General features: G+C 36.3%; 1 protein-coding gene across 2 annotated transcripts; it reads right to left on the bottom strand.

The window, feature by feature from the left end:
* Positions 1-211: 211 nt before the first annotated feature.
* On the bottom strand, positions 212-27,124 carry LOC139725109 (uncharacterized). 2 transcript variants are annotated; one of them, XM_071636205.1, is made up of 4 exons: positions 26,897-27,124; positions 3,585-3,708; positions 2,877-2,920; positions 212-1,473 (listed from the first exon to the last, which is right to left on the bottom strand). In XM_071636205.1, exons 1-4 carry the CDS (start codon positions 26,910-26,912, stop codon positions 338-340), a joined length of 1,320 nt encoding a protein of 439 aa, XP_071492306.1. In that variant the 5' UTR covers positions 26,913-27,124; the 3' UTR covers positions 212-337. The 2 variants fall into 2 exon arrangements, with proteins under 2 accessions (XP_071492306.1, XP_071492299.1); XM_071636198.1 differs by lacking the exon at positions 26,897-27,124 and adding an exon at positions 17,382-17,515.
* Between the last annotated feature and the right edge of the window lie 759 nt (positions 27,125-27,883).

Below are 27,883 nucleotides of genomic sequence, written 5' to 3'. Positions count from 1 at the left end.
ATTATCAACAGTTGTCAACTGGATGTTATCATAGTTTTCTTTTTATGTATTATCAGTTTGATTTGCTAAAATTGTCTGTTTAATTAATGTCTAATCATTTATGATATCAGTTATATTTTCAGTATCATCGTTGTAGCTGCATTCATTGAAGAATGGCTTGCCAGGTTGCAATGAAGATGGTCAACGAGGCAAATTGCTTAATGTCAGGCGCTCTTGTTTGATGTAATATGGCAACAATGCTTTGATTACATAATTTGATTACATTTATTCCAGACGTACCGGACAGTACTAATGGTTGGAAGTATCCGTGGTTTAAACAGTCGCTACCATAGGACAATCATAATCCAAGGACCAACTGGTTGTAAGCCACGTCGCCTCGAGTCGAAATATCGTCTATGTTACCGGCAGATGACGCCCTTCGCCTCCCCCGCGCCCCTCGTATCAACTTTGAGTAACAATCCCCTTCTTCAGCGAAAGTTAGTGTATTGGGTTTTGTCGCAAGCTCAGGGGGCGTTGGGCAGCGTGCTCGCATGGAACCAGTTCGCTTCCTGCCCAGCGAGTTGTTGCAAGCAGCCTCCTGTAGCAGCATGCGATGTCGCGCCATGGTCCTAGGCGACCACGCCTCGCGGCTTGGGTAACCAGCGCTAGAAGTCTTGGACAGCATTGACCGGGCCTTTGATGAAGGTGGCTTCAGCGCAACCTTTGGTTGCCCCTCCCCTCTCGGATATCTTCCGCTTGATTCTGAGCTATGTCTTTCCTTCGCCTCAGTGAATAAATTTCTGTTTTCGTCGCATGGCGAAGAATCCACACCATCCTTGCTTGCCGCAATTGGTAGAACTTGGCGCCATCCCTTGGCACAGTTTTTGATCTTCGTTGGACTAGGTGTGGGAACACTATCAGGAGTGCTAGGACTATTTGACTCGGCTTTCACTTCGAGGCTGAAATAAAACGGGTCTGGCTGACTGAGTTGTCGCTGGAGAGCCTCGGTCAATTGCTTCCTTGGACGACTTCCCCGAAGGCGAACACTCGGTCGTCTATTCGTGTCACCGACGTCAACGATTTCAGTGACGACATAGGCCAGTGGATCGCGACACGGTGAGCCCCTTGAGCCTGGCGTACTAGCCTCGGATTGAGTGCGTTGTTTACTTCGGTTCAACATCGAACCCGTTTGGGCTCTTGGCCGCTTGTCTAGATCGTTCATGGCCGTCGGTTGCTCGCGTTCGGGGCTGCTCATATGCCAGTCCAATGTGTGGGATTTTTGGAAAGCAATTTTGAGCGGCAGCGCCAAGGTTTCGCGTAGTGCCGCCACAGACGGGGACGGGAGATCAGGATCAATCGCGGGTGTATCGTCCGAGGAACTGCTGGTTGGTTCGAAATACGAGCGTTGGCTGAGGGAGTAATCCCCTGGCAATGTGGGTATGTTGACCGTAGGTGAAGCCACGTCTTTTTGAAGCGATATAACCGATACCTGATCTGTTAAGAGGTATGAAAGGAAAAGAACCCACCGGAAATAATTCAGATGGAATAGAATTTGTAAAAAGATACACAGTGTCGATTAAAGCAGATCTAATCGTCTACCGCGGTCACACACTACGACCTTTTACCATCCTCGTATCTTGAAGTATCAATCAATTTTTACGGATGACATAAATTATCTCTTTTTCTTTCTTTTGATTAATGTCTCCTTTTACTTTCGTGATTACATACATTCATCTAAAAATGCAATCATTCGCATTTGAACTCTTGATTGGTGCACTCATGAACCTAAAGACCAAGAATACGAGATCAATAATCTTCCTGATTAACAGCCTTATCATATGTAAAGATATATAATACACAAAAAAAACACACACTGTATATATAAATATTTATATATATATATATATATATATATATATATATATATATACACTTAGCAAAAAAGGAAGTAAACACCTTTTTTAAGGTTATATATCTCATAGAATATTTGCCTAAATGTTAATGTATTATAAACCATATGAAAGGTAATTGGCTATCAACTTGGTAAGTCAATAAAACGTTAAACTTTACGCATGAGTGAACATCTTTGTTTTTCTCTTCCAAGGCAAAAAAAGTAAAATTGCAAAAGTGAACAAGTTGTCATTCATGCGTAAATGCTCTTCCATGTTACAACAAGAACAAAGACAAATTTAACACAATTAAAAACCATGAATTCAGTTGCAAAAATATACTTATGATCTCTATGATATATTTGAATCACAAAAGATCAATAAAGACTAAAAATAATGGAGGAAAATGAAGAATTTTCTGTCAGTCCAAATTCAAATGAAACAACAGAAGAAGCAATATTGACAAAAGTGGTAGGATTTTGAATTTATTTTTCTCAAATTAGAAAAATTGCAAATTATGTTGAAGTTTTTCATGAATTCTTAAATTACTAAATTGGATGAATGAAATAAAGATATTCTGTTTTTTGATCATCTTTGTTCCCTTACTTCCTACGTCATTTGAAGTTTGAGTTGACAGAAGATGTTTATTTTCCCCCTTAAGTTGAATACTTTGCTTTTGTTTGAGGTTATAAAGAGATTAAGAGAAAGAAAATCTATTTTTGCTATTTTATTAATGTCTCTCATTGTGTTAAACTGGCCTTTTGTCATTATTGTTATCTTGAAGGGCATTTGCAAATGAAAGACAATATACCAATCTTTGCAATTTTTACTTTTGTGCCTTGGAGGACCAAAACAAATGTGTTCACTCATGCGTAAAGTTGATAGCCAATTGAATTACCTTTAATATGGTATATAATACACTGCTTTTCATCAAAGTCTTCTATGAAAATTATGAACTCGAAAATGTGTATATATGATATACTAGAACATATATATTTTTTACATTACCTTCCTCATCATGTTCTTTCTTTGTCGTCTTCCCAAAAGTGAATCTGGGGAAAGGAAGGGAAAGGACACTTACAAATTTCGATTCTAAATGACGTCTAATGGCTGTTCAAATCTTATGACGCAATGTCAAAACACACACACACACACACACACACACACACACACAAGATACAAAACGAAACTCGTTGCGCTATACCTATACAAGCACTGCTCGAATATCCTCGCACTGATACCAACATGTACGAGTTTGTGCAAAACTAACAACAACTCATATCGTGAAACATGGAATTGTTACGGTGACAAAAACTAACACTGTCAGGCAATTGAAGCTAAATGAAAGGGGGAATACAGACCAAAACAAAAATTATAAGCAGAGGATCGAATTAAACAGAGATATGCTAGAACCTTCGGTTAGAATGCCATGAACATAATCATGAGGTAGTCACTTTCAAAGGGGCTCCAATCAGACATTTCTTTTTATATGTGATATAAAGGCAGGTGAAGGTAAGACATCATGCCTCCTCGTATTCTCGAAGTGAATTGTTGCAATGAATGAAAATGATAATACGTTGTATCTCTAGTGCAATTTGATGTGCTACGCTTCTCATCTCCTGATCATTTTGTTTGATGTCGAAACAACAATAATGCATTGTGAACAAACATCTCTTAGGGGGAAAAAAACAAACAAGCAAACTGTCGTAACCATACCTGCGTTGGGACTTCATGAGCATCGATAACTTCTGGAAGAATTTGGCCATGATGACTACTTGAATGGCGCAACACAAGAGTGCCAGTGCACCAAAGACGGTGCCAGTTATGGCCAGAGGGAGAGCTGTAACAACAACAACAACAAAAGAAAAGAGGTGGGGATTAACATATGCTTCGATTCCTCTCAAATGAGTTAATTCCTCTAAAATTGTCAACTGCATTGTTTATCTTCTTTCTTCATATTTGCTTCTTTGATATGACATTAGTCGAGCTGCACATTTGTTTTTAGCTCTTGAGTTAAACACGTTTCACAGGAAAATAAATCGGTTCAATTGTCGCGACTACTATTTGATGAGAGGATTATATATATATATATATATATATATATATATATATATACTATCATTCGATAAAATTCTTGGATAAAAATTTTCTGCGAATTCTCTCTATCACCTGCCAGACGAGGGATGGGCCGATAAGAATGCCTAAAGGGAACAATACCTATACTTCCATCTCTCTTCTAACTATGTCGCAATGCAGTCCACTGCGATATAATGATGATTGAGCTTTTATAACGCATATAACATACCAATGTTCCCTGTGCGTTTTACTAATAACTTTTATCCATTTCACACACATTATCACAAAAACATATTGACAAATTAGACAATAACATATTAAACATACAACGCACAACTTACTGAAGTTGTACAGATTGATATACGTATCTTCCCCCCCAAAAAAAAGTGATATACAAGTGAATATTCACGAGAACAACCATATAGCATTTTACCAGATAAAAAATATCGTTCCTTTGCATGACGTAGACCATTCAATATTTGTTTTATAAAGAACGTCGAAGTAAACGGACATTATCGGATGAAGATCAAGCCCGATGATGACCTGGCTACAACGACAACCGTTTCTCAGGGCAAGGAGAATGGTATACTGAGAGATTGATGAAGAGCCTATGGAGTAATCTACGTGATTGGTGACGTCACCATAAGCTCCCAAAAACTAGATATTTGCATGCAAATACCATGAAATTGTTCTTGTTAACGAATGTTTGGTGAGGAGCAGTCTTCAGATATATGAAATCAACAATGATTTGATGAGATCAGAGTGGTAGATCTGGACTCCAAGCTCGACCTTCGTTTCAACGTGCAGGACCAAGGCGACCTCGATCGACAGAATTACACATCGTATCCAACCTGCAATACTTCAGACTGAAAGAGCTGATCAACAGCGACCACTGATTGTAAAGTTCGACCGGTACAATAAATTCGTCAAAAACGTAAGCCGCCAGAAGGAAGCTGAAGAGAATTCCGATATAAAGTAATATATTCGCGAAGACCTGACATCATCTGACATCTGACATCACCTGACATTATCAACATCTCATATATATATGAGAACGTGGTGAAAGTTTTGGTAAATGTTACCTGTTAAACTGAAAGAAGAAATATTCTATTTTATATAGGACCCCATATACATTGTATAGAGAAGAATGTATTGGATTTGTTTTGACGTTTTTCACTGCATCGGCATGGGGTGATGCTGATGGATTTTTTTTTTCTCATTTAAAAGACATTATTGATATGAATTGGTCAAATGCGTTCAGAAGACAGTCTGTATTCCCGACCATACAATGTAGACCGTGAAACAGCCATGCGATAATAATTACGAAACATGACACCGTACCCACAGCCATTATTTTTTTGACAAGGGGTGTGATGTTGCCAAATACAGTAACACTGCGAATGCATCGATTTACCGTTCTATAGAGAGCAATGATTTCAATCGTAATATTTCCCTCGATTTATTATCATTTTTTGTTTTTGCAAAAGACGAATTCAATACATAATATATGCTTGAAGTACATCGTCTTTAATTTAAAGGGTATACAAAGATTACATTTTCCATGGATCTAGAATTTTCAATATCCAACGTCTGCATTTTCCTTCTCATTTAAGTAATTATCATTATCACTATGGCTTTCACTCGTTAATTTTCTCTCCCATAGGAACTTTGTAAAAGTGTATGATATTACGTGTGTATAGCCCAGGGAATAAGCTTTCCATATTAAAAATGTTACTCCTGTTTTTGTTTCTACAACGCCTCTACAGGTTTGAATGCCTTATGCTCCTTTAACTAGTCGTATAGGTATTTATGTTGGTGTTAAAGTTCAAGTTACTTATCCCATTTCCTTCTTTATTTCTTTCCCGTTGCATTTACATAGCCTGTGCGCTGAAAGATACACAAATTCAATATGCACTATAATCGACCCAATTCCGATCCCTTTCTTTCCTTCTTGGGCGCCGTAAGACCCCCTGAAATTCTTACAATGCTCTCCATATGTTATCGAATTCCACTTAAAATTGTCGGTTTATCATACTGTTTTCTTTACGCGGCCGAGTTGTAAACGCACGTTCAGTGAACTTTCCCCTTATTCACCCCTCATCTACCCTTACGTAAGACCCAAACCACAATTTGCAATGCATATTCTTTTGAGTTCATTGCAAGCAAGTCATTATGCATGGTATGTATGGAGATGCCTCTTTCTCCTACACTAGATAGGTATTTCCGACCTAGATACACCGACCTGACTGAATTTTAAACGTGCTCAAAATTTCTATCCTTTCATGCTGTCAGGTCTAGTTAGCAACACTTTGATAGTGTTGATATGGCAATGAATACATCGTACTAAATTTTGTTTCGCTTTTTTGAATCTCAGAAAAATAGTATGTCCAAACCTATTTGGTATGTCCAGCTGATTAATCAGAAGCTATGAGCTACAGAACAAAGATCCTGGAATTAGGAAATATACAACTATGCCTAATTGCTTCTTTATACGACGAAATGAGGGCCTGAATATTTTTGATGGTTATTTATCTCCAGCAACATTAGCAAAGTATTTTATTCCCCATCTTAATCTATAGACTTGGTTGTAAATACCTTAACATCACGCAAAGGAAAAGGCAGAATGCCTACCCTCTCAATGATCATTGTTTTTGTTCTTGAACTGTTCACACATGCATACTTGATTTGTTTTGCTCTCCATTTGTAACAGTGACGTGTAAACCAAATGATGTTCGAGGTCACAGCACTGGCTGTTGACCCATGTGTATATGAAGAAAATCTCTCTTGTTATATCTTTATTAATCCTGTATGTACCATTAATGCCGGAGCTCTTGTTATTGCAGTTCTGGTACATTTCGATACCAGCATCATCAAGTTGGCGCACTGTCACGGACTATACCATGCTCGAATCAAAGTAATGTGTTGTCACCCCATAGTGACTATATATACATTCCCATTTTTTCCCCTCATTAAATATCCATGTTCTGCCTCCTGGCAGCTATAGCAGTCCGAGATGAGACTGTTTTATTTGTTTATGCTGAAATCACATGGTGGCGCCAGTGTCGGTTATAATATAATAAGTAAAGCATTCTCCCCTCTCTTAAGCCTAGCCCGTGTACATTTTTATTATTATTATTATTATGCATTTTCCAAAAGACGTCTAACTCAGAAAGTTTCATTTCTTCTGGTATAAACTTTCATGTGTTGGCGTGATATCTGACCCCTGACAAGGGCACTGCTCCTTTCTCTTCAATCAAGAGGTGGAAGAACTGTCTTTAATGTCACGTAATTTTGGGTCGAATTTTGGAAAGTAAATTGCCCGATTGATATGAATTTTGTCCTTTTGACATTTTGCTCACCTTTTGTACACTAAAATTACGTCTGCATTTTTAGTCAGACACCTGATGTATTTGTGATATGCGTATACAACCTTGTACTTAGAAATGCGTATGAAGATTTTTTTTTTTTTCGTTGAAATTTATAGAATTGCGTTTTATCTTAAGTAACACAAATGATTATTTTCGTAATATCTGCACGAGAATCAGATCAGGTCTGTCATGCTCGAAGGACCGCTCTATTATTTCTTTTACTCGAAATTATCTTATCGCATTATCGGTGCTGTTTCTTGGAGAATGGCGAAAACAAGTAATGATCTTTCGCCTCTTTTCTTTCTTTTTTTCTCAACCAATCTTGGATTAGGCTGCTCCAAGCGATCATTCAATACGTATATGTTTCAAAAGGATACAATAATTTTTCGCTGATTTGTACATGTACTTTGAATTAATATACTAAATTTTTTATTTGTTTTATGGACCAGGCCTTACCTTGAAAGGACCTGTATACGGGTTGAAGTGGAAAAAAAGTGTATACACCTGTACTAGTATATATTTTGTATATTCATAATGATATCTGCTTTTGTATTCAAAGTAATGTTTAATATCCGAGTGTGTTCTTCCCTTTTGACTGCCACCAATCATGTTTACCTGACACCTTACTCATGCTAGACGCAATCACACAATTATGTTTTGCACCTGAGACAAACGTTGGTCACGGTTGCTTAGAAAACTGCTAACAGAGAACGTAAAATATTTACAGTACGTTGGTGAACTGTGCACATGTCCATGTCACATAAATTCCCATTTTTGTTTCATTTTTGTGCAAGTGCTACAGCTGTATGCTATAAAACAGTTAATTTCTAATATTTGAAGTTTTTTACTTTAAATATTTTGACTACACTAAATCTCCACCATTTGCTGTCTGCATGATCAGACCTCGCTCTCCTATTAATGTATACATGTATTCTTGTTAATGTATGGACTGAAAACGGTTTTTCGCATAACTGAAGTTACTATCGTATGCCTACAAGAATATTTTATGAATGAATATGCGAACGCATGGAAACGTTTTAATTTTCGATGTTTTTTTTTATATGAATGCTTGAATAATGGGTATATATTTGATAAAAGTGTGGTTTAACTTATTCCCTGTTCGGTTAGATTCCTAAACAAATTTTGGTCAACTTATTGCCGTTCTCACTTTCTTAATTTCCATTCCATTTCCTTATCTCCTCCTTGAAAAGTATTTCCTTCTGTAAAACCCCTTTAAGAAAGGGAGCTCACCATCGTCAGATGCTGAATAAGCATTTGCTTGGTAATAACATGAAGCTATTCTCTGGCCGACGTGCTTCACTCCTTTTGTTCTTGTGCATTCTATCGGGGAGAAGGCCTACTGAGACATTAGCCACGTTCTACATGTTGTATATTCATTGTTTCTTATATCTTTTCATTTTTGACACTCTCTGCACCTCACTTCTCGTTAACAGCCAACCAGCCTTGTTCAACAATTCGTATGTATACAAAGAACGCGTACCTTTCACAGTCACGCATGGTCGCTACCCACTATCCTCTACATTCGCTTTTATCCCGCAGTATCGCGTTAAGTTCCTGTCGTGTCAGTTTCTCTGTTGTGCCAACGTTAGCCATGGTTGCCCTCTAGCAGCAATGGCTCGGATAACACCTAGTCAGAATTGCCCCTATTCAGAATGAACGACAGGATAGAAGATGTACCTTTTCACTCTATGTTAGATGATGATTTTTTTGATTTATTTAGACCTGTTACGCCGGAATTTGATTTTCTAGATAAAGAAGAAGCTTTTAATACACGCTCATATCTTTTTGATGAACTAGTTGCGGACAATCTTAATTCTGCAGCGGAAGAAATGCAGTATGATTTTAACGATCTGACTCAAGCTCCATTGTGTAATTATGTCACCTTGAATCAATTCAATGACATTAGAAAGGGTTTTGTGAAAGATACATTTTCATTGGTACATTTAAATATAAGAAGTATGAATAAGCATTTTGAAGAATTGCAGTTATTGTTGGATAACCCAGATAAATTTTTATTTATTGCTTATTTTTCAGGACAAATGTCGGGAGCACAAAAAATGGGAGTAATCACATTAATTCCAAAAGTAAATCAACCCCGACAGTTTCTAAAGAATTGGCGTCCAATTTCTTTATTGAATGTAATATATAAACTGGCATCTGGTTGTATAGCAAACAGATTTAAGACATTTTTATCATATTTGATACATGGAAATCAAACCGGATTTTTGGAAGGTCGATACATTGGTGAAAATATTCGTTTATTGTATGATATACTTTTATATACAGAGTTACATGATATACCAGGTTTGTTACTTTTAATTGACTTCGAAAAGGCTTTTGATTCTGTGTCTCATAAGTTTCTTTTTAAAGTTTTAGATTTTTTTAACTTTGGCCAATCTATGAAAAAATGGGTTCAGTTGTTTTACAACAATGCTACTTCCAGTGTTTTAGTGAACGGTTATTTTACAGATAGATTCAAAATAGAACAGGGCTGTCGACAAGGAGATCCCTTGTCACCCTACCTTTTTCTGTTGGTCAGTGAAATTCTTGGAATTATGATTAGGCACACAAATTCTGTGGTTGGGTTGCAAATTAATGAAAAAAATTTTAAAGTATTACAATACGCAGATGATACACTTTTAACACTTAACGGATCAGATCAAGATCTAAAAGATGCTCTTGAGATTTTTGATACTTTTGCTAACATATCGAATTTAAGAATTAACCCCAGAAAGACTAAAATAATATGGATAGGAAAGAATCGGAATTGTAGAATTAAATTATTGGAAGATTGTAATTTTGACTGGATTTTTCAGGGTAGGTACTTTAGGTACCTGGGAATAGAATTTTCAGTTAAATTACATGAAATGGTTGAACAAAATTATTGTGAAAAAATGAAAGATATTACAAACACAATGACCTCCTGGTCTAAACGATCACTTACTGTTTTAGGAAGAATTACTGTAGTTAAATCATTATTGATGTCAAAATTAAATTATTTGTTGTTATCACTTCCTGAACCAAATTTTAAAACATTGACAGATATAAATCGTTGTTTTTATTCGTTTATATGGGAAAATAAACCTGATAAAATAAATAGAAATCAAATGTGCCAGCTATATTGTCATGGTGGTACTAAAATGATTGATATTTTCATGCATGCTAAATCTCTTAAAATATCCTGGATCAGAAGGTTTATTTGTGATCCGCAGACTGAAAATTATACGTTCCACATGTTCCGCTCTTTCTTGCCCCAACCAGTATCGTTTCATTTATTTATGGGGTCACTGTACTACAAAAAACTTGCCAATGTAATGTCTAATGATTTTTGGAAAGAGGTACTTCTGGCTTTTTCAGAATTTCTACAAATCAATACAAATGATAATTGGGCAAGCCAGCCTCTTTGGAATAATCCTTTGATTAAAATGAATAATAACACTGTATATTTTAAGTCTTGGTGTGAAAAAGGTGTACGTTTTATAAATGACTTGTTAGATAATGATGGAAAATTTCTTTCATATTTTGAATTTCAGAGGAAGTTTGATATACAAACTAACTTTCTTCAACACGGTGGACTGTGTAATTCTATCCAATCATTTGCAAAAAACCGCATGTCGAAAATAGCAGACCCTTTTATTCCTCATGGTTTAAATGTAATACTGAAACATAAGAAAGGTTGTTCTGATATTTATCAAACGTTGTTAAGACACACGTCAAAACATTGTAACAGTTTTGTTAAGTGGAGTAGCATGTTGGATCTTGATGATGAAACATGGTCTTTATACTGTTTAATTCCTTTTGAATCAACTATTGATATTAATATGAGGTGGTTTCAATTTAAGATTCTCAATAGAATATTATATATGAAAGATGCTCTTTTAAAATTTGGTTTTGTAACAGATAAAAAGTGTACGTTTTGTAATGACAGTGAGGAAACCATAATGCATATATTCTGTTCATGTCCTTATTCAAATAATATATGGAATAAGTTTGAGCGATGGTTACTTTTGAAGATAGATAAACAAATTGTATTTACAAACCAACACAAGTTATTCGGATTATATGGTCTCAACAACAGTGCATTAAACTGTATGATGATTGTTATAAGAAGAGAAATTTTTTCAGCGAAATTAAAAAAGACCGTTCCGTCATTCGAACATATAATATCTGAGATAAAATGTTATTTTGAGATGGAAAAATGTATAAGTCAAATGAATAGTAGAGAAAAAACTTTTGTGAAGAAATGGGCTTTATTTATTAAGTGCTTTTGAATATTAAAATTGCATGATATTCATAGTGTTTTCAGGGTTATTTCTGCCAATAAAATAAAAAAAATGATATAAGTTATATGTTATATGTACAAGTGCAGTAGGCCACTCTTTGTCGATGTTTTGTATTTAAAAAATTATTTGTAAATGTGACTTTCTGAATATGTGTATGAATAAAACACCCTGTGGAAGGGAAAAAAAAAAATTTTATTTTCAGTGATAGGACTCACTGAAACGTGGTTGTCTTCATGTCCAAAACAATCTTTTACACTTGAAGGGTATAATATTTTTGCGAATAATAGATCTGATCGCTCTGGTGGTGGAGTCGCTTTATATGTTCTACGCTGCTTTGAATGCACTGTCCTTGATGAGCTTAGCACAATGAATGACATTGTTGAGTCCCTTTTCATTGAGATTACTGTTCCCGGTGATAAAAACATTGTAATAGGTATTATTTACAGACCTCCAAATTCCAACAACAGAGACTTTTTATCATATCTCACCGAGGTGCTTACAAACCCTTTATTTATAAACTCAAACTCTTTTATATTCGGTGATTTCAATATTGACTTGTTAAAGCATACAACGGACAACATCTCGGGAGAATTTCTTGAGACATTCCTGTCCTTTTCTTTCTTACCTCTTATTTCGAAACCGACACGCGTTTCACGTCAGTCAGCCACTTTAATTGACAATATTTTTAGTAATGTTTTAACCCTTTCAAATTCGACGATAATTTTATCAGATATTACTGATCATTTTCCAATAATGACGCACTTTAAATTTAGCCATATTAGTAATACTTCACCCCAGCGATATTTGAGGCGTAAAGTAACCCAAGAAAATTTGTCTTCTTTTTTCGCTTCCTTGGATAATGTTAATTGGGATTGTGTGTTTGATACTGACGACATTAATTTGGCTTTGAATAATTTTTTGGAAATTTTTGATAATCATATGGATATTCACATTCCTAAAAGAAAGGATAAGCGGGGAAATTATAAAACAACTCCAAAGCTTCCATGGATTTCCAAGTCTATTTTACGTTCCATAAATAGGAAAAATAAACTGTTTTATGTATTTAAAATGAAAAAAACTGAACAAGCACGAATTAAATATACTTTGTATAAGAATACTCTCACCAAGATAATACGTATTAAAAAGAAAAAATATTATTATAAACAATTAGAGAGATATAGGTGTGATATGAAAAGTACATGGAATGTATTGAAACAAGCAATGAATATTTCAAATGAAAAGTTAAGTATTTCGAAAATAAGATTTAATGATGAATTTATTGATAATCCTGTTGATATAGCAAATGTTTTTAACACACATTTCACAACAATCGGAGAAAACCTTGCTCAAGAAATTCCCGATACTAATAAACATTTCTCTCATTTTTTAAATCGATATAATATGAATTCAATATTTTTTACCCCTACCACGAGGTACGAGATTACTGATATTGTATCTGGTTTGAAAAACAAAAAAAGCTCCGGTTATGATGACATAAGCAATCTGATTTTGAAAAGTGTTATATCTTCTGTTGCGGATCCTTTGGCACATATTTTTAATTTGTCAATGTTAACGGGTGTGTTTCCGGACCAAATGAAAATAGCTAAAGTTATTCCCGTATATAAGAATGGAGATAAGTTAGATGTTAGTAATTACAGGCCTATTTCTCTACTATCTTGTTTGTCCAAGATTTTAGAGAAAATTATATATAAAAGAACGATGAATTTTTTAAAGATGTGTAATGTTTTTACAAATTCGCAGTTTGGATTCCGAGAAAAGCATAGCACCTGTCATGCTTTGCTTAATTTTGTTGACAAAGTAGCACATGCTTTAGACAATCGGTCACATTTGATTGGTATCTTCCTGGACTTCTCCAAGGCCTTCGACACTATAAACCATGATATCTTACTCTACAAGTTGTCTCATTATGGTATACGTGGGAAGGCCTTGGAGTGGTTCAGGAGTTATCTAACTGATCGCAAACAATATGTATTTTTGAACAATCATAATTCTGATATGAGAGAACTGAAGTGTGGCGTGCCACAAGGTAGTTTATTGGGCCCACTATTGTTTATTGTTTACATTAATGATTTTTGTGCTTCGTAAGATGTGTTATCGTTCATACTTTTTGCCGACGATTCAAATGTTTTTTACTCACATGAAGACCCAAATATTCTTGTGCAGACAGTTAATTCCGAACTACAACATTTATGTGAGTGGATACGAGCAAATAAGTTGTCTTTGAATATCCAAAAAACAAAATATATGCTTTTTAGTAACACTTTAGATAATTTAGATATGGACATTTGTTTTGGTGACGCTGTCTTAGAAAGTGTTCCCCATATAAAGTTTCTCGGTGTTACAGTTGATAACAAACTTTCTTGGAAATTTCATATCGATAATGTTTGCAAGAAAATTTCACGTAACATAGGTGTTATTAATAGATTAAAACTGTCTATTCCTCAGCATTCGCTGTTAACATTGTATTCATCTTTGATATTGCCTTATTTAAATTATGGAATTTTGGTATGGGGAAACACGCATCAATTATCATTGGATAGGATTCTACTGTTACAAAAGAAGGCTTTTCGCATTATTTGCAATACTGTCCCATATTCTCATACAGATCCTTTGTTTTTTGATAACAAGATTCTGAAAATTAAGGATTTGTTTTTATTACAATTAGGGCAGTTTATGTATACTTATAATAATAATTGCCTCCCGTTTGTATTTAACTCCATGTTTATGCGCAACCGGACATGCCATAGATACCCAACTAGACAATCAAATGCATTTCATTTACCTCTGTTAAGAACCTTGTTAGCTCAACAGACTTTTATTTATGTAGGTCCAAGATTCTGGAACTCCCTTCCTATGGATATAAAAAGTGCCCCTTCATTGAATTCTTTTAAAACGAGATTGAAAATGCTTCTTTTGAAGTCTTATAATGTAACTGAATGTTTTTAATTTTGTAATATATTTTGTGAGCACGATATCATCTTCTCTTCTTTGACTGAAAGGCTGCGTTCTCTTGAGGTATCACTTATTTTTACTACCTGGTAGTATTCTATACGTGCTCTCGTTCATTCGTCCTCACAGTTGAATCTCTTCCGCTGGAAAGCTGCTCGACAATTTGTCACTTTAGAAAACACCTGGCTAATTGTCTCTGTGGGCTTTCGCCCTTGGTGTATGCATCAACAAATTTTTGGTTTCTCTCTCTCTTCTCTCTCTCTTCCACTTTTCCCTGTTTGTTGTTTCTTTTTTTCACACTTTTGCTTTCTTTTTTTCTCTATTCCCCGCTTCCCCAGTTTCCCGCACTCTTTGTAGTTGTAAGTTTTCACCCCATTTCCCCCCTTTCCCTCAGAGGTATCCACATGTTACAAGCTTAGTCTTTTGAGTGGGTACCTCCACTTTTTTTCTCCTCAGTGTGTATATGTAGAGTGTATGTATCTTTATTTTACTGATCATGTAGACAAGAATATGTTGTTAATCCTGTCTGGTTATATATATTTACAACGAGTCGCATGTCAAGTTCATGATATTGTTTCTTATACATTCTGTTGAAGAAAGAAAGTGAAAATAAAGTTTGAATTGAATTTGAAAATCTACAGGCAAGAGTTCATTCGCGATGCTTCTAGAAAGTGACTCGATCACCACGGCATGGTCAAAATGATGGCAAAATTCGTTCATTAAAAAAAGACCATGAACAATAACTGTATATCAGTAAGATATGAGTCAACTGGACTTATTTGTATTTTAGAGTAGCAACGTTTTACGTCTGGCTGACTGTTCAAAATTCGAGTTATTTCACTTGACTAGATAATGATTTACTGATGTAGTTCGATCATGATCTACTTTACCTGGATGACTAAGAACATTCACAGACATACATTGAACAGCGACAACAAGATTATAAACATCCGACATCGTTCAGATCTTGGAAATCTGTGATGTAACTACGTGATCTTGGGTTCACGAGCAAGATGAAGATCCTTTAGCAATTTAAACGTATGTGTTGGCAATCTATGTATCTATGATTAGAATCTATCAATTAAAAAAACCACGGTCAAAATTTGGCATTTAATGTCAGTGTCATTATCGATTTTAATCTAAATTGGTCTCAGGAAATCGAAAGCGTTAGACTTAAAGGGGCTAGGTATGAAATACAAAATTCATGTTGACTTGTATCAATTCATAACACCCTGATCAGCATTTATATGGCCAAAATAATGTCTACACGTAATTACGTGCCATGTATGTTTATGCTACCATTTTACTGTTTTTTTATGCAATTTCTTTCTCGAACTAAATGACATTGCTTTAGTCTTATTTACATTTAATGTCACCTTGTTTACTTTCATCAACTGACAAATTTTATCGAACTGTAATTACATTTCCTCTTGTAATAATTGCATATCATTATTCCTACAAAATATCACTGTGTCGTCTGCATAAAGAGACAGTTCACAATTCAATGCTATATGTATATCACACAGGTCATTTATAATTTTATATGCAAAACAACCATGGACCCTGCGTAGAACCCTGGGGTACTCTAGATTTCACCGTTAGGTATTCACTGAGAACACTACCTATATAGAAACCCATTGTTGTCTATTGCTTGAATAATTTGTGAACAACTGTTATTTGGAAAATTCCTATATCTCTCGTGGGATCATTTTCTTAAATGAAAAAATAAACTTCCAGTGCAGAAACCGGTGAATCGATTCTCTAATAGATATCTTTGATGCACATAATGTTGTTGAATTTGAATGAAATTTTCTTATGCCAGATTGGAACTTACTCAACAGTGACTACTCATTTGATTATGGATAGCTTTTTGTGATAAGTTGGTTTTAACAAGTAAAGCGATATTGGTATGTAACTATTCAAATCAGTTTTACACTTACTTTTGTAAATAGGGACAGTTTTAGCAGTTTTGAAATCAGCCGGTTTCGTTGCTGTGGAGGGAGATTTGTGGAATAAGACATACAGTTGTTCACAAATGTAGTCAGCTGCTAATTTTAATAATCTTGGATGCATACCTAGACTTCCTGTAGACTTACTGCAATCTATACTTTTCAATTCTTTTTAAAATATTCAGAATCTATTTCAGAAAATTCAAAACGTGTGTGCGTTACATCATCAATATATTTCAAACAGGGAATCATATTATTTCCAATATGAATATCAACATCATCATCTGTATTGCACACTTCATTAAATAATTTATTGAATGAATCTGCTAAATTTCAATCACTACAAGTACATACACATTCATCACTATATAAATTATATCAGTTGTGTCATTAACAAAACCTTTATATCTCACATTCATTCTCAATATCCATTGATTGAAGTCTTATGTCTAAGAAAAAATTATTCCCCTCCTCCAGTCAAACCACTCCCAACCCATAATGATATATTCCCCACTAGTTCCACCTTTAATACTTCCCCTTCCCCTATCAACCCATATCTTCATAAGGTCTACTTTTACAAACATAAAAAAAAATCCTCAGAGAAAACTAAACAAATTTAAAAAAAACTTCAATTCGAGTGCATCGGAGGGTATTTCCTGGTGAATTTTTCAATATTATATGTAACAAGCCAACAAAATTGAACAAACCAACATATTGATATGATATCGATTACAAAGTTAATCAAACTTTCGTTTCGCCGTCTGCCTGGTAAAAAAAAAAGTATTACCAGGCACATTATGAAAGTGAGAAGAACGGGCAAAAAGAAATACAATATAGATTACTTACGCCAGATCGCACAATTGTGTTCACTTACACGCATCCATACACTGTATACCTTTAGGAAAAACGGTGTCCTCAGATATAACGCAAAGCATACAAACTGATGCAGAATAAATAAGCATGTCGATAGACACGCATGGAGCCTGCCATCTTCCACAAAATTATGTTGGGTGGCCTTCGTTTGCTGTTATTCGCGTGCTGGCAGTACTACAGAATGTCGTGGATCAGCTATCCTTTGCAATCCATCTACTTTCCCCTTATTGTTACATATTTTATCCCTGGAATATCTCGAAAGTGAAAGTTGCGAGGTGTACTTCAAGCAATTCTATCCACCAATAGAAAATTCCGTTTACCGTTATGAGTGTTGTATTTTGTACTGTACTCGTTGTGTGTGACTTGTTGATAGTATGCATGCATGCTTGTGTGTGTGGTTTGAATATGTGTCTAAAGGAATGCCATGTTACACAGTGCTATAGGCTACGTGCATTTCTTGTTTGAAAAAAATGGGACCATAAAATCATATCTGAAACCACAATATAAACATAAAACATACACAAAGCATCTCTCAATAGGAGATTTAGGCTTCTATCAACCTTTATGACCAATCTTCGGTCCAATGATCAAGAAACAAGCAGGCAATGATAGAAAAGCGGTGCAATCACTTGGCCTGAAGAAGTCCACAGGAATGGATGAAAGCTGGCTAGCAAATCACTAAAAGTTGGTAGATGCCTAAATCTATAAGTCCTATCCGTCATGTCACATCAAATCTTGTCTAATTACTGCCACAGGAGTGGACGAAAGCCAGCCAGCAAATCACTAAAGGTTGGTAGAATTGATAGAGTTGATCTCCCCAACTGATGAAAGTTTACTGCATCAGAGCAGCTCTCATTTTACTCAATTTATGTTATGAATAAAAGATACATCGACAGACAAGTATATAATAGTCGACAGCACAACTCAAAATTCAACTGAACGGATTGATAGATTGCAGACATCCTCTGGAATCTGGCATGAAATTACGACATTTGTTTTCAGTAGTGAAGATTCTAACATTAATTATCATTACTGCTATATCAAAGGATTAGGCTTCTAAAGTAGGGTGGAATCATAACAGATTGGAACAGATCAATTGGTTGTCGACTTCAAAGCGTACTTCGGCATCTTTGTATATTCCTGTTGGTAAAGAAGTAGTTAGCCATGTGAAAAAGTGAGATTAACCCATCGTCAGATATCCTGCGATATACTCATCCACGTGAATCAATTACGTCTTAAACCCGAAATAATACTCAAACTGATTTGAATGTGAGACTATAGAAACATGCTGTTTGTTAGCGTTTTTGTACACTCTCATGTATACTCTAGCTCCAACTCGCTACAATATCTATGTGGATAGGAATACACACTTATAAAGTATGCGGTATCATCCCATGTAAGATAGGAACAGTAGAGAAAGATATAACAAACAGTTATCTACTCTTTGCTATGACCGACTGCTACACGTATACGATAAGTTTCTTTTGTGAAAATGCTCATTATAGGATATCAGTAGGGCTTGTAGCTGTATACATAGACCATTCTCACGTTACTTTTTCTGCAAGCAACATTTTATTTTCAGTTGCCAGGGGCGCCCACTTCATAACATTTCCTGATTCCTGTTGTACCATGCATAAATCATGACGATATAATTACTGTATCTATACATCATAGCCGCTGCCGCGGCTATATCTATATCATGTGTCCCTATAAGGCAAGGAGGAAGGGAAACGTAATGCTTACCACTTAAGGAAGACTCTTGTACACAACTCTACGGTGAAAGAGCTAAAACTATCACTGCATTTTACCTATTTGTTGAGATCCGATCGCATTCCAAGAGTTACAGGTCTTTGTCTTCACTCACTTATTTTTTATGCTGAAATGGAAGTGCCTAATAAGGTTCTAGAATCGGCAAGTTTGATTTGCTTCGCAGCTTAGAAGTCCAATTCTACCACGTGATTCTATTTTCACTTACACCTATAGACCTACTTATAAATGAAGGTCGATGTTTAGGTGTTGTTTTGATGAACACTTCTTTAGACACAAAGGTTTTTGCTAATGAATTCATTTCCCTCTTAATGGTACTGTTTACCATTGGGATCAGTGATTTTAAAAATGTTCGAGTTATCACATTTTGATGTATATGTGTAGGCTAGTAGCACAAAAAAATCCTACCATTTAGAAATTTCGCAATAAAGCTTAAAATATAAGGAAATATATGGAAATATCACTACTTTTCTCGGTAAAACATTACTGTAGACTGTTTATTCTAGAACCAGTTTTATCATAACCATTGTTCACGTCTTGTATATTTCACAATACTTGACATTGATTATACTGATAAATATTCTTACAGTGGTTGTTTCTATCCCTAACTCATATTATTTTAGAACTATTTTGACGCGCTTATGCAGCTGAAGTTTTCTTTCATTTGGAAATGGTAAATAATGCCTTTAAAACTGAATGTGCTGACGAGTTCGCGGAAGTAAACCTGCGATGCCATGGCAGCATCAGAATGATAGACAGAAACAAACATTGAGAAGATACATAAGTGTACTCTAACTTGTGCACGTAAAGTGAAACCTCACACGCAAATTCATGCACAATACACACACTCCTGCACACAAGCTTCACACAGACAAACATATATGCACACACACACACACACACACACACACACATACACAGAGAGAAAGAGGGAGGGAGAGCGTATGTGTGTGTGTCTGTATATGTGTGTTTGTGTGGGTTTACACAATATGCATACATTGAATTCTTTTTTTTTTAAGTTAGTGAACATTCTGGAACCTAACAAAAAGTAGAAGTAACACAGAACAAAGAGACTTGTTGCCATAGTCATGATAGACACAGAGTCAGCATACTCTATATACCAAGTGGCGTGCTTGAGATGGCAGCCAAAGATGTATAGCGGTATCGCAATGACAGAAATACCAAAACAAAGAACAATAAAAAGAAGCATGTAAAACTTTTTCTGTCACTTCATATTTCAGGCGCATAATTTACAACTAAGTATAAAACTTAACCAGCGGTGCAGAGTCCATATGAGTGTATCGACTTGCTTGGTGGTATAGAGTATTTGGTGCCCTACGATGGACGCTAGGGTTATATTTGGGTTGTGTATAAATCTTTAGTTGTCTATGTGTTGTTGTGTGTTTTTTTTTTTTGGGGGGGGGGGGTAGAATAGAAATGTGAGGACAATGAGAGGTGCGGGAGGTAATGAAAAGACTTCCGTCCAAATCACATTATATGGAGCCACATGTCTTTGTTTATGTGTTTGTTTGTTTCTTTGTTTGCTAAAGTGAAAAGCAGCAATATGGGTAAGAAATCTGATACGTCTAAAAAGTAGAATGGCAATTGCAGTTGTATTAGAAGAAGTAGTGAATATGTTCCATTTTTCAATTCATGAAATTCTTCCGTCGAGATGTTTTCATTACAACTGATTGACAAATTGCCCTACATCGACGTAAAGTCATGATACAAGAAATCATGTGGATGGGCGTACATACTCGAGCAGGAGGTCGTAGGTTCGAATCCTGCTCGAGTATGTACGCCCATGATTAAACGCTGATCAATTCAGTGCTTATTTACGTCGATGTAGGGCACTTTGTCAATCAGTTGCAATGTTCCATTTTTTTAAATAAAATCTAAAAGTGGTCGTGTGCATACCTGAAATAGCAGCAGAAGTATAGGAAATTTGATAGAAGTAGAAATAATTGTAGTAAAAGCAGTAAAAGTAGAAGCATCAGCAGCAGTAAAGTTGTAGTAGAAGCAGATGCAGCATTTTTCAGATACCTTTGTAAGTATAATAAATTTTACTTCGAGGTAATCCTATGACGAGACCACTCCGTCGAACTTTGCTTAACATGGCGGTCATTTGCTCTTTCTACAGAGATAGAAATAGTTTTTAGAGTAACAGACTTAACAGTAAATGTAGTGGTATTAGTAGTGTAAGTATTATTTCTCTTGTAGTAGCAACATGTTTGATAAGTCCTGACACATCAAATCTTGTCTAATTACTTCCTCGTCTGTCATGTGAACAGACGCACAATGCCGAAATTACTTAAATGCGTTTTTTTGGTTTTTTTTTTTTTTGGTTTTTTTTTTGCTGAGCTTGCTTGATCGAAAGTAAACTTCACAATTCCGTCTATGAGTAAACTCTTAGAAACTGGTTACATACCAGATCTGCTTACAAAAGCGAAATGTACTCGTGAAGGTCGGAATCTGCGTTCTTGTGCAGTTGGACTCATGAATAAAAGGGTCTGATATGCATGAGATTCTGTTTTGAAGTTATGGCAACGTGACTTGGTTTGGTTGTATGATGGAAGAACTGAAAATCTAAACCACATTACTCGGTTATCAAGAAAAAAAAAGAAGAGGAAGCAAATACACAGACTTCATGGGAAACTCTGATTGTAATGTCACCTCACAATACGACAGAAGGGCTTTTTACACTTGCAAATTTTTGCTTAGTCCCGTACCAACGGTGGGGCTAAGGGGGGGGGGGGGGGCGCTTAGCCCCACCGTTGGTACCGGACTTTCCTTAGCCCACTTTCTGTTTACACTTGTTTTTGCCAAAGTGGGCTAGCCCCACCGATAGTCCGGTACTATCTGGCCCTGCAAAATAGCAGGGTTAGCACCGCAATTGCGGTGCTAACCCTGCAAATGCGGTGCTAACCCCGCAATTGCGGTGCTAACCCGGCAATTGCGGTGCCAAGCCAGCGAGTGTAAACAGAACGAAAAAAAATCCGGCGCTAAGCGACGGAGACGAAGTCCGACCCCCACTGACCAATCAGAAACGAGGTAATCAAGTGCTGCCGGTGCGTGCGTGTACGTGTACAGTGCACAGCGTAATCATGGATATTCATGTGGTTTGGAAAGTACCGGACTAAAAAATACGAGTGTAAAAAGGTCAGTTTTCTCCTTAGCCCCGGACAAGAGCTTAGTACGGGACTAATTGGCGAGTGTAAAAAGCTGAAAAAAATTGGTACGGGACTAACGATAGTCCTGGGTCAGAGAAAGTACGGGGTTAAGAAACACAAGTGTAAAAAGGGCTAAAGAGTAAACGCGGGAGTGGTTTACCCCCTGTTATCATGTTAGATTGGATACTGATTCAAACATTGATCGAGACAAACCGTTTATATTTTCTGCGTAATTATTTCATTGTGTTATATGAACATGAGCTCACAATAATACAATAATGACAATTGAAATTTCTGAATGTGTTAATATACCCCATCAATGCTTTTTCATATCAGAAATCTTTGATATCTTTGATATTTCCTTGTCTCATACGGTCAGTGACCCTATTGATGATCATGAGTGCCTCGAAAGATACATTACCTTGTAAGACAATGGTATTCTTTTGTAGTACATGCGTATCGAATACTTTTCTACTAGGGTAAAAAGGATGCAACATTGCTACTTGATGCTATTTGAGACAGTGATATGAAAGACCACTCCTCCACTGGAAGGACGCCAGAAGAAGCTCATTGTTAAACGGCGAAACGTCGCATGACGTAAGTTTCAAGTCCAGTTTCGGATTTATAAGAATTTGGAGGTTATGCTGCGTTCACACCATGTTCACGGCGGCCACGGCAGTCACGTATCAGACCACTGTGGACAAAACGGGATGGACGTAAGACAACGCTGGGCAAACATGACAGGCCGTGATTACCGTGGATGCCGTGTCAGATTTTCAAACTGTAAAGAAAGAAAAAATAGCCACGGCAGTCCAGATTCTAATGAGAAATTATGTGGGCCTTATAACAAAATGTGACAGAACGTAAGGACTAGGCCGTAACAAAACTCGAAGGCGGTCCGAAGTGGGACGTGACGGGAAATATGTGTAATCTAGCCTGACCAGACCCCCTGAGAACGACGTCTGATAGCTACATGTTAATAGGAATGATGACTGGAACGAACAAGACTATAGAACACTGCTGGGGGGGGGGGGGGGGATATCCCTTCTATCTACGGCGCACTACGTTTCGGGCAAACGGGGCTGTCGTGGTCGCCGGGAACATGGTGTAAACGTAGCATTACATTCGCTGCATGCTTTGAAATATCGAGTTATTACTGTACCTGGCGAAGAAGAAAAACAGAAATTAAACCATACCCGAACAAACGGGAAAAATGAAGGACCAAACAGTTTATCTTTATTTTCAATAGCTTCGTCAGGGTTTATAATAAATATAAAAGTTGATATTTGTCTCTGAATCATGTCCACATTTTGCTTGTACATGTTTACGAACAGGTCGTTTTGCGTTGATTTAAATGTCAATATCACACGAACGTCGCGACACTGTCTCCTGCAACTGGCGTGTCCCCAATACAAACAGAGAAGATATCGGGTTCATTTATCGTATGGCAGCATACATCGGGGAATAACCGACTGCCCGTCATGGGATTGCGAGAGAAGTTTGATTGCGCAATACTTGCGACCATATAAGCAGTACGAGACTTGATATCAAGGATGTTAGTAAAAGTTATGTTTCATCCAGCGACAGGTACTGCCCGGGAACGAAGACATTGGAAGACTTCAAGAGAGTTATTGACTCCCTGGCTGTATAGTTTTCTTTGAAAAAGAAAGAAATGTATGCATCTAATATTTAAGAAATCCACAGTGAAAAACTATAAATTCGTAACTCTTGTATGCAAAATGAGCAACTGGAAAGAAGATCATCCAAGCGACCAAAAAAAAAAAAAATATATATATATATAAAGAGGGAGGTGAAAATACATTAAATGTTATGAGAGAGTAATTGATGACAAACTTTATACACCCCATCTTCTGCACACGCCTTTATAGCATTAACATTCGCCTCTGCATGTCACGAGTATCTGACAACTATTTGATCCAACCATTTCTACATTTTCAGTTGATTCAGTAGTTATAAAGAATTAGCGCCTTTGCTCCAGCAGTATCTTACAAATCATTCTCATCTTGAGTTACCATAATCCATGAGATGGAATTGATGATTGAGAGTGCTCCCAGAAACTTACCTGCACACACACAAAACTAAGCATTAAATTGTAATCTTTCATTTTTTCGCCTTTCCCTTGGGAATGTATGTACGGTATATGTAGCGGTATATGTATAGGAATTTTAATCATAAGAATAATCGGGCTTCATCCATGTCAAGCTCTGCTGTTGTCCTGTATTGTTTTCGCCCTTATTTACATCCGATTGATACAATGCAATGTCGCTATCTTTTCCTATGTGGTATGATATCAGGGACAGTGTTATGTTATCAGGGACAGTGTTGTTAGGAAATTAACAGCTCCTAATAATTCGTCACTTTTGCTTTATTTACTGCAATTGGAGAAGATTACAAATACAGAAAAACTTAAAATCAAGTCAGATTAAATCAATTTAATCAAATGTAATTCAACACCACGGTTGGAATTGGCCTTCTCATAAGAAAAGTATAGAATCACACTGAAGATTGAAATACAGAGGATTTTGTTTTGTTTTTGTTTTTGTTTTTAGAAAGGTTTCACATTACTTGTTCAGGAAACATTGATATCAATAAAAACGCGATATGTAAATCAGATGAGATGATGACGTCATAAAGTCATAAGTTTCTCATTGAACTACTGTGCAAATTCTTCTCAATTTCATTTCCTTGGCATCGATCAAAACTACAACAACAAGCAAATCCAAAATAACCCCTAAATAATGAAAAGGATATGGGGGATATGATTTCCAAATTAGCGACCAAAATCATGATTTATGTTATTTATGTTTGGTCAGAAGTTGATGACATCATCACCTTAGGTTATTATTAATCGATTAACATTGATTTTCATTTTATTCATTTCAATTCTAACAGGACAAAATATTTACATCGGCCTAAACATATAAACACAAAATCAATATAATGTTATAACAAAGAAAACTAACTAATCTGGCCATAAATACTGTGGCTTTTCTGATTATGCGGAATCAAGCTTCAAAATATTGAAAATAGAGGGGACTGCTAAAAATCCAAACTGGTAATACGTGATTTCCTCGTAGACAATAATTACAGAATTCATAAGATTAATGTTACGAGCAATATCGCTGTTCTGGGAAAGGTTGAGGAACTGCCAGATTCCTTTCTTTTTCCTCTTCAAGGTCCAATTTTAATCTTCTTCCGCCATTCTGGTGGTTTGAATTTACTGAAATCAACTAAAAAATGGCGTGAAGTTGCATTTTAAGTGTGACTGTGTATCATTTGCCTTCCAGTTCCTAATAACGAAGTGCTAATCAATAGATTGCAGCTGACAATAAAACAAAACTCACATAACTATGAATTTCCGTATAGCTTCTCCCTCCGTCTGCGCTTCTTGGTTTTATCGCTCTCATTCTCCATTTAAAATGTGACTTCTTCTTTTAAAACGATTAAAAGCATTTAACACAACATTCTGCCTTTAACCTAAATTGACCTGATTGAAGGATGGGGAAGAGACAATAATAGTCCACACTAAAGTGTGTATTAATCTCTAGATGCCTGTGTCCAGATAATGGAAATGCGTCCCGCGATGATATTTTTAATGTACTTGCCTTCATAGAGAGTCAAGTAACAAACTTATTTCCTTGTTGCCAACTCCCTTTACAACTCTGAAACTCTTTATCAGTAATCGGTTTTATACACTTCGTCGCAACCTATACCCCCAAAATTGACTGTATAACAGAAAACATAGTAAGATTGAGTATAATCCAATATGACCTTGAAGATAAATACATGTCATGCCATCCTATTCAAGGCGCTAATGTTATGACCAGTTCAGAACCTCACTCTATGATGCAGAAGAAGAAAGACCCACCTTTATTGTTCGAATTCGGTTTATATTTCCACAAATTATATTCCTACAGCAACTGCAACATCGCCTTAGTATGTTAACTGGTTTAAGAGAAGAAAACAAGCTCTCAAATGTAATTTTGTTTTTAAGTTTGTTTATTTTTTGCATGTTTGTTTGTTTGTTTGTTTATTTGTTTGTTTGTTTTAGATGGAAATACTTTGCAACAAATTCATCCAATTTTCAGAATGGAACCATTGGACCCTAGCAATAGACAGGGTTATTAACACATTCAAAGTTTATGCATGCCTTTCTGACAAAGGTTCTTCTTGACAGCTCAAAAGAAGAGGTTTGCCCGACGTAGCAACAACCAATATGCAAACTGGATTCCAAGTATTGAAAAGCGTTTTTAAGGTGCAGGTTAAGAGAATATCCCGTTACTACTAAAAAGAAGAAACATCTATCAATTTGAATAATATGTTAGTAACCGGTATATTTCCAAACAGAGTCGAATGTTGGACGGAGCAAGTCGAGGTGTATTTATCACACAAATACATCCGTGATTGTGGCCATTCGAAAGAACATCCGTACTAAGCATGAATGTGGAGTTGCTGGAAAGAGAACTCGATCTCACGAAAACTCAACATCAACGACAAGTACTTGTATATTGTACTTGAATGGATACTTACTGCTATCCGAAGACATATCGCCGATGATGGAAAATCGTCTTGATTGCAAAAGAAAAAGAACATACAGTATCCTCGTAGAAATTGGATAGATGAAGATGTTATCCTGGTTTATCCTGGCACACGGTCTGACAGAGTTGTGAGTGAGACCGTTAGCGTAGGTCGGCTTTTAGTTAAGTTGAGGAAATCTTGACATGCTTTCCGGTATACTGCGGTTTGGTGTAGAGCGGAGAGAAGTGCACAGGGGAAGTGTGAGTTTCCTATTAGCTGGCGTTGCAGTAGGACAGCCCCAATGCTGTTTGCCAGTGACCCAAGAATAATAGACTGACAGTATATATGAACCTTGCGTTGTTGTTATTGTTGTTGGAGAAAAGTTCATCTACCGGAGAAGATGGCCAGCTCTATCTAAGAGTGATAGAAGGAGGGACATTACATTGAGCATGTACTCGATGCTAGTTTAGATTGTAAGTGCCATCAAGTGTGAAGTGGGTAGCTGTGGGTGGGTCTGTTGACGACTCAGTGGTGCACGAGCCATATAGGGATACGTTTGGGAACATAGAGCACGAATAGCTTCCTGTCTAGCAATTCTGCATGTATTTAATATCAATCAATCTGACAAGGCTGCTTCATCAATTGTCACATAAACACTAATCGAACAGACGCTGAATCAAGTGGTGACATCCTTAAGCAATGTCAGCAAACCATCTGTTATTATCTCGCTCCAAGTGCAAAAAGCAACAACAAACAAACAAACAAACAAACAAACCTTGGATAGGAACACTTCTGTATTTTTCTATTTTTTAATCGTTTTAGACAATAGCGCTTATTAATGAGTAGGTAATGATAAGATAAGTAATTTTTACTTCTTACTTTCTTGAAGCGGCGATCAAGAGTGTAACATTTTTCACTTGTGCATGTTACCGCGTTGACTCTGAGATTTTTAGTAGGCAAAGAAAATAAGCAAATACTACAGCACTATGTGTTCCGATC

This window comes from Diadema antillarum, unplaced genomic scaffold, assembly GCF_040938485.1.
Source record: "Diadema antillarum isolate AM-2024a unplaced genomic scaffold, OU_Dant_1.0 scf00000016, whole genome shotgun sequence".
NCBI lineage: Eukaryota > Metazoa > Echinodermata > Echinoidea > Diadematoida > Diadematidae > Diadema > Diadema antillarum.
Note: the sequence above shows the minus strand (reverse complement) of the source record. Positions and strands in the feature narration are given on the sequence as shown.

Coding starts and splice junctions, on each gene's coding strand:
- LOC139725109 (XM_071636198.1), bottom strand. CDS start 17,415: ATGCGTGTAAGTGAACACAATTGTGCGATCTGGC. Junction 3,709..17,381: donor ACACAATTGTGCGATCTGGC/GTAAGTAATCTA, acceptor TTGTTGTTACAG/CTCTCCCTCTGGCCATAACT. Junction 2,921..3,584: donor CTCATGAAGTCCCAACGCAG/GTATGGTTACGA, acceptor TCCTTTCCCCAG/ATTCACTTTTGGGAAGACGA.